Below are 12,376 nucleotides of genomic sequence, written 5' to 3'. Positions count from 1 at the left end.
TTTTGAAAAACTATAATTTTTAAGCAAGTTATGAGCAATTTTAGATTTATGCTAATTAGTTTCTTAATAGACAACTGGGCGTGTTTTTACTTTTTGACCAAGTGGGCGTTGCAAAGAGAAGTGTATGACGCTGACCAATCAGTGACCAATCAGCGTCATACACTTCTCTCCATTCATGTCCATTTGTATTCACTGCACAGTGTGATCTCGCGAGATCATGCTGTGCTGTCACATACACACACATTAACTTTATTTACTCTCAAGACACTTCATTAGACATTGCCCCCAGCCAGGACGCGATGTCTATTCACATTCCCGACACTTCGGTAAAGTTTCTGTGAATGACAGCACAGCGTGATCTCGCGAGATCACGCTATGCTGTGTGAGTAAGTCCCACACAAACTTTACCGAAGTGTCGGAAGTGTGAATAGATCTCACGTCCTGGCTGAGGGTGATGTCTATTCACTCTCAAGACATCTCAGTAAAGTGAATGTGGGTTTATGTGACAGCACAGCGTGATCTCACGAGATCACGCTGTGCTGAGTACAAATGGACATGAATGGAGAGAAGTGTAGGACGCTGATTGGTCAGCGTCATACACTTCTCTTTACAACGCCCACTTGTTCAAAAGGTAAAAAACGCCCAGTTGTCTATTAAGAAAGTAATTAGATTAAATCTAAAATTGCTCATAACTTGGTCAAAATTGATCGTTTTTCAAAATAAAAAACACTGTTATCTACATTACAGCGCCGATCAGATTATGTAGAGTAGGGCATTTATAATCTGGTGACAGAGCCTCTTTAAAGAGAACCTGTCACCATTTCAAATTACTTATTTGCCTACGATTCCATTTGTACTATTTTCTTACAAATACCACCCATTATTTTAGGTGTCTGGGTAATGGATGTTGCTATTTAGTACATGGACACTGGGTACAACCTTCTGCTCTAATGCAAACCAAACTCTCATTCTTAAAGCATTGTGGGAATATTCAGAGGGGTGACAAGGAGTGTTGGCTACGTATGTTGGGCTTGAGACACATTGATCTTTGCACGGGTACATAACAGAATCTGTTTAACTATAGCAACTAAAAAATAGTAAACAAGTGTTTTTCCATTCTGGCTCCTAGATTCCTTATCTTATTGTACAAACCTTCTGAGTAGATCCCAAAAGAATCCTGCTTATATATTAGTGTCCATAAAAAAAAAAAAGACTGGAAGAAGCCATTTTCAAATTCTCTTTAACATTTAAAATGCAGATAATATTAGCAAAACACATCATGGAAGAAACAGATTGGTACATAAGAAATAATACAGACTGCCGTTTTGTAACTCCATTCTGCAGGTTTACATTAAAATAATACATTTCTAGTTCAGTAAAAGGACCAAATAACAAAATTAAATGTAAAAATCCAGATATTTGTTCTAATTGCACACAATAAGTACTTCAAGTAAGCCTGTAAAGCAATATGCAAACATGTCTCCAGTCATAGGACTCCTTCATTTTCCATGCCTTTCTGGAAAAACCATCTATGATGCCAGCAACTTCTAGTGCCAGGTTGCCAAAGGATTGTAGGCCATTGAATCTTTTAACAGTTTGCAAAGGTGGCAAAACAGACCAGAGTGTATAATCTACGGCTTTGAGTGCATGTGTAAGCAGCTTCCACCCTTCATAGGGCAGTGTGGTTTGGAGTGTTTCATTGACAACCTTGATCCTATTAAGGGAGGCATTTTGGACAGACCAGCTGTAGCGCGTGTTTTCTATCATAACTTTGCAATAATCATGCATCACTCTTTACCTCTGTGTTCTGCCATCTGAGGATCTCCACCTATTCCTGATGGCCGGAGTACAACAGCTGGAGAGCCAAAGCTGCAGCACATACAGAAGTTGGGTGAGAGATCTAAGCGCCATAATGTCTTGTTGATTTAATGAATCTTATTATGAGAATACCCAGAGTGAAAATAATGGACCAGCCACATTGTAATAACAGGTCTCCAGATCCGGGTTTCATCTCCTTAGCTAGACCTCTGGATTACGTTATTAGACGCCCACTCTACAGTACTTTTGGATCACTCCACTTCTCTCTTTACTAGAATTATACCACAATTGTACCATACAACAGCTTTAATAACCAAGTCTATGGTAAGGAAAAAAAAACTAATATAAGACGTAAATTCTCTCCTGTACACCCCCTCACCTGGGATCCTGCCCCCGCTATATTTTGAATATATTATGTTAAAGAATAAAGACAGTTACATTATTGTCATGCTGGACACTGGAAACTGTGCAAAATGCATAAAGGGTAGAACCAATAACCACTCGCCTTCCAACCTAACCAGACACCGATGTGTTATCAGAGAGGAAGTACAGAATATAGGGAATCGGAGCATTATAAATCACAGTAGCATGCACAACCTCTAAAGTTATTGCGTTGATATAGTGCCTATAGGACACAGCAGCTCTCTAAACCATTCAGGGCAACAATCTTGTTAGTCGTCAGTAGATTTTCAATGTCACCGGAGAAGCGCTACATTTTGAAGTAACAGATAACCCATCTTCACTCATGTGCTCTTTCAGAGATACCTGTATCTGATTTTATGATACGGTTACTTAAAACATACAGTGCAAGTCCCATCACAGTCTGACAATTGCAGGCAAAAAAAAATGACAACGAGAAAAATTTAAAAGTCACACGTTTGTCCAGTAGTTATACCCCAAAAACATTGGAATGGGCAATATCCCATGTGGAAGTTTAGGCAAGCACTGACACCGTAGGTGTCAACCTCACACATGGATCGTCATACTGCTGGTCCCCAAAACCCGCACAAGCATCCGTGTTGTCCATCTGCAGTGGTTTTATTGCTGCTCTGTACTGCCGAGGAAATCTCTGCAGGGACGAGAGAAAAAGTGGTGAACGTTGAGGTCTCAAATCAAGGTTGTAAAGAAACAGAAAGCTATAATGTGTTTTACAGGTCCCTGTGTTAGACCTACAGACAGGTATAGATGTTGATCATTTAAAGTTGGAAAAATAGTTTTTGATATATCAAAGACACATGTAAGAAGATCACATTGGTTAAACAGGACCTGTCATTGGGTCAAATAAGTTGAACTAATTTACTGACCTGAATAGCGCTTTTTTTTTTCAAGGACCCTCCCGTGACAGAGATACAGCCCACTGTTGTGTTGGCTCCCTCTATGGTAATTTTCTGTAGTTAGCCAACAGAACATGAACATCTCTCATGCTCTCTTGTGCGGAACGGTCAGCATCAGATGCAGGATAGTTAGCATACAGGGAGCCAACATAACAGTGGGCTAAATCTCCAGATCAGGGGGGGGGGGGGGGTCCAGGGAAAAACTAAAACAGAGCTGGAATCAGGGAGACAGCGCTATTACGGTCAGTTAACCAGCTCAACTTAGAGGACCTGCCACTCGGTCCTATAAGGGTATGTTCACACGCAGAGTCAAAAACGTCTCAAAATACGGAGCTGTTTTTTACGGGTGTTTTTGGAGCTCTTTTCAATAGAGTCTATGGAAAACGGCTCCAAAAAACGTCCCAAGAAGTGTCTTGCACTTCTTTTTCGCGGCCGTTTTTTTACGCGTAAAAAAACGCTCCGTCGGAACAGAAAGCAGTTTTACGATTGAAATCAATGGGCAGATGTTTGGAGGCGTTCTGCTTCCGATTTTTCGCCCATTTTTCAGGCGTTTACAGCCCGAAAAACGGCAGAAAATAGGCCATGTGAACATACCCTAAGTCTGATCTCAGACCATCACCGAATTCTCTAAAGAAAGTGCTTTGGCAGTGCTCAGACAAATTTGTTAGTGTCAATTTGACACAACAGAAGGTGAAGAGAAAAAAATGCAGGGTAATTATGGGTATCAGCGCCAGGCTGAAGAGGATCAGGAACGGAGTCAAGTGCATAGGATCTAGGAGATCTTTTATTGAGAAGACGACGCGTTTCTGGACCGGACTGGTCCCTTCGTCAGGTGAGTATACAATAGTTGCACGTGTAGTGTGCACATATATATGCAGTAAAAAGACCGGGAACACACCGGTGCACAACACTTCAATTTACATACAAATTAGCAAGAGCCGTTACAGGATGACAGATCCTTCGTGGCTTCAAAGTTTAAAACATCATGGTTTATACAGATAATATATGTTATTCACATGTGTTCTTATACATTTATTCATGATTGTGTACATTCTGTTCTAGCATCATGTTTTTCACATAGATTCTCATGTACCGTTTTCTCAAAGCCGGTTTTGAGCTGTTATACTTTAATGCTTTAAAGTGTTGCCATAGTATCATGATGTTTGTATTCATTCACATATGTGAGCAAAAAGTATTTTAACAAATAAAGACATTTTGTTTATCTGTACGTGATCTGTAGTTTGCAACCTGCTGTTTAGTTGCGGTGCATCTGTGTCTCTTTCCATAGGGATCCTCTTTTCACCAAGTTATCCCTTGATAGGGGAACATTTTTGGATAGAGATTAAGATTTTCATTATTTGTGATTAGATGGCATAAAAAGATGTTTGTAATACTTTTGAAAAAATGCCTATGCAAAAAGCCGTTTTTTTGTATTACTTGAAGCACTGGTTTTTTGATCAAATCAGAAAAAATGTATAAAAACCTTTGAATTTCTCCATACAAAAAAACTCATAAAAAATGGTTGCTATAAGATCGTTTTTTATTGAAATTTTAAAACTTATCAGTTTCATTATATTCGTTTTGTATAGAATTATGAGAATATAAGATTGCACACGGTCAGTTTTTTTTTATCATGTTTCTACTACATGCACTCCCTGAGTTAATTGTACTCAGATATTTGGGGCTAAAAAGTATAAAAATATGTATGGAAAGGGGATTCAAATGTAGGATAAATTGTTTAAAAGACCTATATGGGTGATGTCTAGATCAAAAACTTGTCAAGTGGAGTGTGTACCATACGTACAGTTTACATTGAATATTAATATTGATCATAGTACTATATTCATACTTTCCCTACTTACCTATACAGTAAAACCTATGTGTTGTGCTTGAATGACACATGTTTCAAGGTAGATTTTTAAAAGTCATTAGTATTCTCTAGTTTCATTCAATCCTTCCGGATTTAAACTATGGTATTTATAGATCCAGTATGCCTCCCGGTTTTTTAGGGAGGAGAACCTATTATTGGAGGTATTGGGTATGTGTTCTAGTGGTGTTACTTTTCCCTCATGTTCAAAGTGGAGGTGTCTAGAAACACTGTGTTTCAGAAAATGATTGGTGGTATTGGATCTATGTTTATTTATTCTCGTTCTTAGGGGCTGTATGGTTCTACCTATGTACTGAAGCCCACAGCTGCATTCCAAAAGGTATATTACATAACTAGTGGAACAGTTCATGAAATCTTTAATTGGAAAGATCTCTTTTGTAATGTTGCAGGTGGATGTGGTTTTTCTGTGGCATATGGTGGCACAACATAGACACCTTACTGAGTTGCATTTATAGGAGCCCGCTATTTTAGGCATAAAACTTATTACAGGTTTTGTACTGTTGTCTTTTAAGCGACTAGGTGCGACCATATTTTTTATGCTGCGCCCTTTTCTGTAAGTAAAGCCTGGTTTAGCAGGTAAGATAGATTTTAAGACAGGGTCGCTACGTAGGATGTTCCAATGTTTGGCTAGGATCATCCTTAGTGTGTTATTGCCACTATTAAAGTCGGTAATGAAATTGTGTTTGCGTTTAATCGTTTGTGAGGCCAATATTACCTGTTTGGGTTTATATAAAAGGGTTTTTTGGGTGGTAGTCAGGCAGGATAAGTATGCTGTTTTAATGATTTCTTTTGGATACTTTTTTTCTTCAAATCTCTTTTTTAGTATATCAGCTTGATGGCGGTAGATTTTATTGGAGCTACAATTCTTTTTAATTCTTTTAAATTGGTTATCCAAAAGAAATCATTAAAACAGCATACTTATGTACACAAAATTCTGTACTGAAAACCTGGATTTGTGTTTAAAATCCACTACTACAGATCCATTACTTTTACTAATAATCTGTGAACTGGTCAACATTTAAAAACAAAGCAAAAAAAAAAAAAGTGCAGTTCAGGATCTGTAGAAATCTAGTAGTAGTGAGCAACACACTCACCTTAGTATCTGCTTTAGTTCTGGACTCCTGTATATGTATTTGTGTCTATAGCCCAGGTCTTTGTGAAAAGGGACAAACTGTACCTTGAAGTCCCGTAAACTGCGTGCTGGTGCAGCGATGTTGTAAAGCTACAGAGGGTATAGAATATGATTTACAATTTTAATAGAAAGCCAACCTAGAGATGAAGCATGGTCATAAACAAATATGCAGCTCAACTAGGAGACTACAATCTAATCTGCGTAACGCATGAACCGGTTTGGAACCACCAGTAATGATTGTGTGTGTAAATATGAACGGATCATTCCAATTAGAGTGTACAGCTAGTGCTACATATGAGGATTCCAGTTCACTGTATGTCTATGTTGATCATGCTCTGCCAAGCAATACACATAAAATCTTCACCGTTCTAGACCCTGTAGACTTTTACTCCGGATTAGGATAACATTTTTGCTGGCATTACTTGATGCCGTAATTGTTTTTGATTCAAATGCAGATAACATACCTTTCTTCCTAGATGGAATGGGATCACAGGGTCATCTTCTGCATGTAGAATGAGCAACGGGCATGAAATATATTTTACACTAGAACAAGAAACAATAAAATGGTTACAGTCCACATCTCTCAAACGGTTATTATGTACAAGGTGTCTAATGTAAATCACAGGTCAACACAAGTCTTTTCAGGAGTATTTATTGATGGTCTATCCTCAGGATAGGCCATCAACGTGTGACTGTTGGTTTCTGACCTCCACTAGTCAGCAGAACGGGAGGGCATTGGCACAAAATAACAGTAAGTGGCATTGACCCTTCGTTCTGCAGATTGGAAGGAGTCAGTCCCTACTTATAATGCATTAATGGCCTATCTAAAAGGTATAGACCACCAATGGATATTACTGGAGAAAACCTTTAAACTCCATACCAAACTTGAACTACAGGTAAGACCACCCATCTCCCTCCATGTTCTGCGCACAGGTCTCAGCATATGAGTAGTTATATGATGGGGACCCCAGCTGTTGTGCTGTTTTAGAAAACAACATGGTTACTGTTAATTTCCTTTACTGATCAACAAAATATTGGCTTCTCAGTTTGACATGCTAACCCAGAAGAGCTAATCCTTTGCCAGTACTAATCCTTTTTGCCATGCAATAGGCAGGTATAGGGGCAGCTCCCCAAATCTCAGCTTCCTGGACCCCTGCAAACACAACGGGTTGAAGTTAATGTAGTCACACCTGAATTTTAAGGTTTAGAATAAGCTTTGTTTTTTTAGCAATAATCATTTAAGACCCATGATAAACTGTACATGTTACGGTCTTTGTCCTTTTTAGGGCTAGTTCACACAGAGTATTTTGGCGCTGTTTTTGTCATGGAAACCACGTCAGAAACAGCGCCAAAAACCTTCCGAAATCCCCTCCCATTAATTTCAATGGGAGGCGGAGGTGTTTTTCTCCTGTGAGCGGTAAAAAACGCTCGCGGGAAAAAAAGAGGAGACGTGCCCTTTCTTCGGGCGTTTCCGCCTCTGACCTCCCATTAACATCAATGGGAGGCAGAGAAAGCGCTTTACGCAACGGTTTTTGCCCGGGGCACTCGATGGCCAAGGGCGAAAAACGCGGCAAGTGTTCTGCCGGCAGGTCCAAAATCTGTCTCAAAATTCCTTCCGCCTGCAAAAAAACTCTGTGTGAACAGGGCCTTCGGGGAATAAAAAGAATCCATTGAAAATATTTCAATTGCATAAAGTAAACAATTACATTTTAGTCTAAAAACGCTGTAAAACACTATTTTTTGTCAAACATTTCATACTGTTAGGCCTCATTCACACGGCAGGGTTTCCCGGCCGGGTGCCGGCCGTTCATAAATCGGCCGGCACCCGGCTGCATTAGGAATAATAGACCCCTAATGGGGCTATTCACACGACCGATTTTTTGACGGCCGGCAAAATCCGGCCGTCAAAAAATAGGACATGCTCTATCTTCGCCCGGGTACCCGGCCGCCCGGCTCCCATAGAAGTCTATGGGGCCGGGTATTACACGGCCATCACCGGAATGTGTTCCGAGTGATGGCCGGGTTTCCCGGCGCTTGCGCTCTATCTCCTCCTCCTCACAGCGCAGAGTGCATGTGAGGAGGAGGAGTTGATGCCATTCTGACGAATGGCATCGCTGCACACTGTGTGGCAGGGCCGGGGTGTACAGCAGGTGGAAGGGAGCGCTGCCCTGGCTCCCTTCCCCTGCTTGTTAAAATCACCCTGGCCCGGCGACACCTTCGATGGTGCCGCTAGCAGCTGCAGCTGCTGCGGCTGCTGCTACTGTAGCGACGCCACTATAGCAGAGCAGGGAGGTATCTCCCCGCTCTGCTATGTGCTAGCCGCACTTTAGCTTCTTGAAGGAGCGGAATCCCCGTGTTTTCAGGGATTCCGCTCCTGGACAGAGCGCTTGATGTCTCTGTCCATATCTGGGCAGTGACATCAGGGGAAACTCCTGAAGCGGAATCCCCGAACACATGGGGATTCCCCTTCAGGAGTTGCCGCTGATGTCACTGTCCGGATCTGCCCGGCCCGGCACGGATGCAAAACTTTATGCAAACCGGCCGGGCAGAATGGCCGATTTTACCGGCCGGCACTCGGGCTCGGGAACGACCCGTTCGTGTGAATCCCGCCTAACAATCATGTTTTTTTCATGGCAAGTAGGATTATTATTATTACTACACAATATAAAGTTGCGTCTTACTTGTCATCATTCGCAAACTTTATGCCACTAGCTGTGATGGGATCAAGGAAGAACCAGTCGAAACCAGGGAAATACCTATAGATCTAAAACAAGAGATTGTGTAAATAATGTAGATTCAGGGACATTGGATTTTCCATGCAAAAAATTATCAAAATGATGACCAGTGCTGACAAAAAATATGTTTTCTTCAATTTATTGTGTAAAATTTTTTAAATAAATAATGTTTTTACTTTAAAAAAAAAAAAAAAAAAAAAAAAAAAAAAAAAAAAAAAAAAAAGAAAAAAAAAAAAAAAAAAAAATGATGACCAGTGCCTTTAAGCGACTCTGGAGAAGAGCAATATTGTTCAGGAAATGCTGCACTTTACTGACCTTTTCTTTTATATATGGGGCATAATACAATGTAAAGAAAGCAAATAAAATGGAGTATAGCCTTTCTGACTGTTACAGAAGTCAAAAACATTATTTTTAACATTTTCATGTAGGAATTCAGCAAGATAACAGTACTCCATACTTACCACTGAAAACGGATGACTTTTAGCTTCTTCGCGAATGTTCGTAAATGGCGATTCTAATATTAGAGCATCCGGAGGCGTTTCTAGGAGTAATAAGAAGTCAATGCATGCATGTTCAGCTTTCAGCATGGATTGAATAAAGATTTAAAGGGATGATAAAGTTTCAGCAAATAAATGTTATTCACTGTAGAATAAAAAAATTAGAGAAACGTTTACTTGTTATAGAAATACCTTGCAGTCATTCAATGGGAAACTTCATTGTTAAAGAGGATCTGTCACTGGTTTATTAATTCCCTATCTCCTAACTAATCTAATAGGTGCTTTGTTGCTGAGAACTACAGTGTGATTTGTTTTTTCAAAAATGTTTATTTTTTGCAAAGTTATGAGCATTTTCTAACTATGCTAATGTGGCTCTAATAGCCAAATGGGAGGTTACGCTTTCTTTTAACTCTGGGCGGTGTAATGTTTTCTGTATGACGCTGTCCAATCATCATACAGCTTCTCCCCCTTCCCTGCCCAGCAACACAGCCTGATCACATAGTATACAGCTTCCATTCCCGACTGTGTTTTCAACTGGCGATATCTCCGGTTTTGTCCCAGCTAGATCCTGGTGCCATATGAAAGATTAGAATATCATCTTTCCACCAGAATCACTGTTCTAGGTGGTTCACAGCCCAAGATATGGCTATATGAAGTGATCCCCCTTCTCCAGCCTCACTCTCATCCTGTGTGAAGCAGCTTCATGCTGATAGGACAGCGTCAGAGGCTGTGAGGAAGCTCCACCTCAAGTGAATCGCTGGTGTTGACACCCACTTGTCTAGTGTAGCCTCATTTGCATATTTAGAAAAAAAGCTCATAACGTTTAAAATAAACATTTTGGGACACAATTTTCTCTAGCATGATCAGTGTGACAGCGCCTATTAGATTAGCTAGGAGATAGGGCATTACTAAACTTGTGACAGATCACCGTAGCTTGTGCAGCACCTCTCTCTTCCACCTAACCATATATCAGTAATGGAGAGAAGCTGCTGCTGCCCGCCGGGCAGGACAGTTGCCGAGGTGATCGTCCGACTGCCAACAGGTATTATCCATACGTCTTATTAATTAGAATGGTATACACGCACGATACCTGCCGGGCATCCGATGGTTGCCTTGGCAATTGTCCTGCCCGCAATGCAGCAGTGTCTCTTCACGCTTGATATCAGATCGGGTGGAAGAGAGAGGCGCTGTAAAACTCCTTTAACTTCCAGGGATACAAATCTGTCCTGGTCACGTGATAGACACACAAGTGCCCGGCTCCTTAGCCTAATAACAGCTCTGATAACTGTACCAAAAATGAGCAGCGCATCTGTGTGTCCATCACATGACTAGGACACTGAATGACCGCAAAGATCTTGAAAAGAGTGAGGAATTGATATATAAACTATATAGGAAAATTGTATGCTTTTATTTTACAAAGAATCCCCTTTATTTGCTAAACCCGGAAAACTCTTGAACTAAAACAATCAGATTAATTTATATTTGCGATATTTGAGAAAGGCAACTGGCATGGTCGGACTAAGCAGAGAATAGAGGCAGACATCTTGAACATAATTTGATTTAGGGACAACGTGAGTGATGTCTCTGGTGACTGGTAGACCATCCCTCAAACATCTGCCATCTTGGGATATGACAGATTGGTGGTCCTTTTCTAAAGATAAGCAGCACTAGAAGTTTCTGGTAGCCACTTATCCTATTCTCACCATATAAATAACCAATAGGTTTATGGTGTAGCCTGGGAAGATAGCTGTTGACTCGACAGTCATCTCATGTGTGTGAATACCATAATTTTGGAAATGCCTCTTGCTCAGCATAGTACTTAATATGGAAGTGAAAGCTCTGGATCATCGGGTGCTACACCGCTAGACTCCTGGATTTGAAACCAATAAGGCCTTAATCTGCTTGGACGCCATAAATGACACGAAGCACTAAATATAATCCTTATCCATCATTGTAAACAAATACAACAGCCCCTATAGAAAAAGCACACAAAACAATGTATACATGTGAACATACTATAAAGAAGCCATAATAGATTAAATTCCCTCAGTAAAAACAATATAGTACACACATCACATACCTCTTTCACACAGCCTCCTCACTAAATTTGTGGCAACCCTAAAATCAGAAAATACGGTCAGTGAGCATTTAGGAGTAGATTTGGAGCCGTGTAAACATTCAAGACTCAAAGTGACAGACGCCATGTTTAGTTGTGATCGGTTTGCCGGTGGATACCTTACACACAACTAATCTGTGCACTATACCCTTCTACTGTGACAGGGGCCTCATGCACTATAAGAAATGTGAGCAGAATTTCTAATACATGTGAATTAGAAAACTGTATGTTTTCCTATTATAAAAATAAATAAAAACTGGACAACCCCTTTAACCTTTATACTGAAAGTTTTCACACTACAATAAAATGGGTTAATTTAAAGAAACTCTCTGGGCAAAAATACACAGTTATGCCTAACACAGGGGCTGAGGGGTGGTGCATGACACAGATAAAAAAAAAAACCACCAAAGAACCACCCCCCTCAGACCCTGCACTAGGCAATACTCAGTGTATCAGTTTTGTCTGAGGTGTTCCTTTAAGCTTGTAATACATTGCAAATTTAGTATTTCGGGATCTTTTCCCATTTATAGACACTTTAAATCTGGATGGACATGTGCAGAGCTTTACTACACTCTCAACTGATAACTGCTGCGTCATATGAGTTCTTGACAATTATTTAAGACAAATGTTTTCATTTTACCCTGTGCCCAACGAGTGCCCCCAGATGTAGACTGGGTTGTCTCCACTTCTGGCCTTTATCCAATCAAAAACATGGAGAGCATCATAGGTCATCCCAGTCTCTGAGGGAGAGCCGACAGAGTCACCCCATCCTAAAATAGATATACAAACAATTACAAATTGTTGACTGTGAACTAATGAAGATCCAGACCATCATCCACCAACCCAAGATCATACA

The 12,376-nt window shown here is 40.4% G+C and overlaps 1 protein-coding gene across 3 annotated transcripts in view; it reads right to left on the bottom strand.

Moving 5' to 3' along the window:
• Nucleotides 1–1,223: 1,223 nt before the first annotated feature.
• ABHD12 (abhydrolase domain containing 12, lysophospholipase) overlaps nucleotides 1,224–12,376 on the bottom strand; it is a 142,361-nt gene continuing 131,208 nt past the window's right edge. For all 3 annotated transcript variants that reach the window (XM_075862919.1, XM_075862918.1, XM_075862917.1), the window contains exons 7-13: nucleotides 12,161–12,290; nucleotides 11,485–11,522; nucleotides 9,369–9,448; nucleotides 8,854–8,936; nucleotides 6,637–6,715; nucleotides 6,135–6,262; nucleotides 1,224–2,887 (exon numbers count right to left, since the gene is read on the bottom strand). In XM_075862919.1, coding sequence (XP_075719034.1) covers nucleotides 2,857–2,887; nucleotides 6,135–6,262; nucleotides 6,637–6,715; nucleotides 8,854–8,936; nucleotides 9,369–9,448; nucleotides 11,485–11,522; nucleotides 12,161–12,290 — 569 coding nt within the window. In that variant the 3' untranslated portion in view covers nucleotides 1,224–2,856. The remainder of the gene's footprint in view (nucleotides 2,888–6,134; nucleotides 6,263–6,636; nucleotides 6,716–8,853; nucleotides 8,937–9,368; nucleotides 9,449–11,484; nucleotides 11,523–12,160; nucleotides 12,291–12,376) is intronic.

This window comes from Rhinoderma darwinii, chromosome 4 (genome assembly GCF_050947455.1).
Source record: "Rhinoderma darwinii isolate aRhiDar2 chromosome 4, aRhiDar2.hap1, whole genome shotgun sequence".
Taxonomy (NCBI): Eukaryota; Metazoa; Chordata; class Amphibia; order Anura; family Rhinodermatidae; genus Rhinoderma; species Rhinoderma darwinii.
Note: the sequence above shows the minus strand (reverse complement) of the source record. Positions and strands in the feature narration are given on the sequence as shown.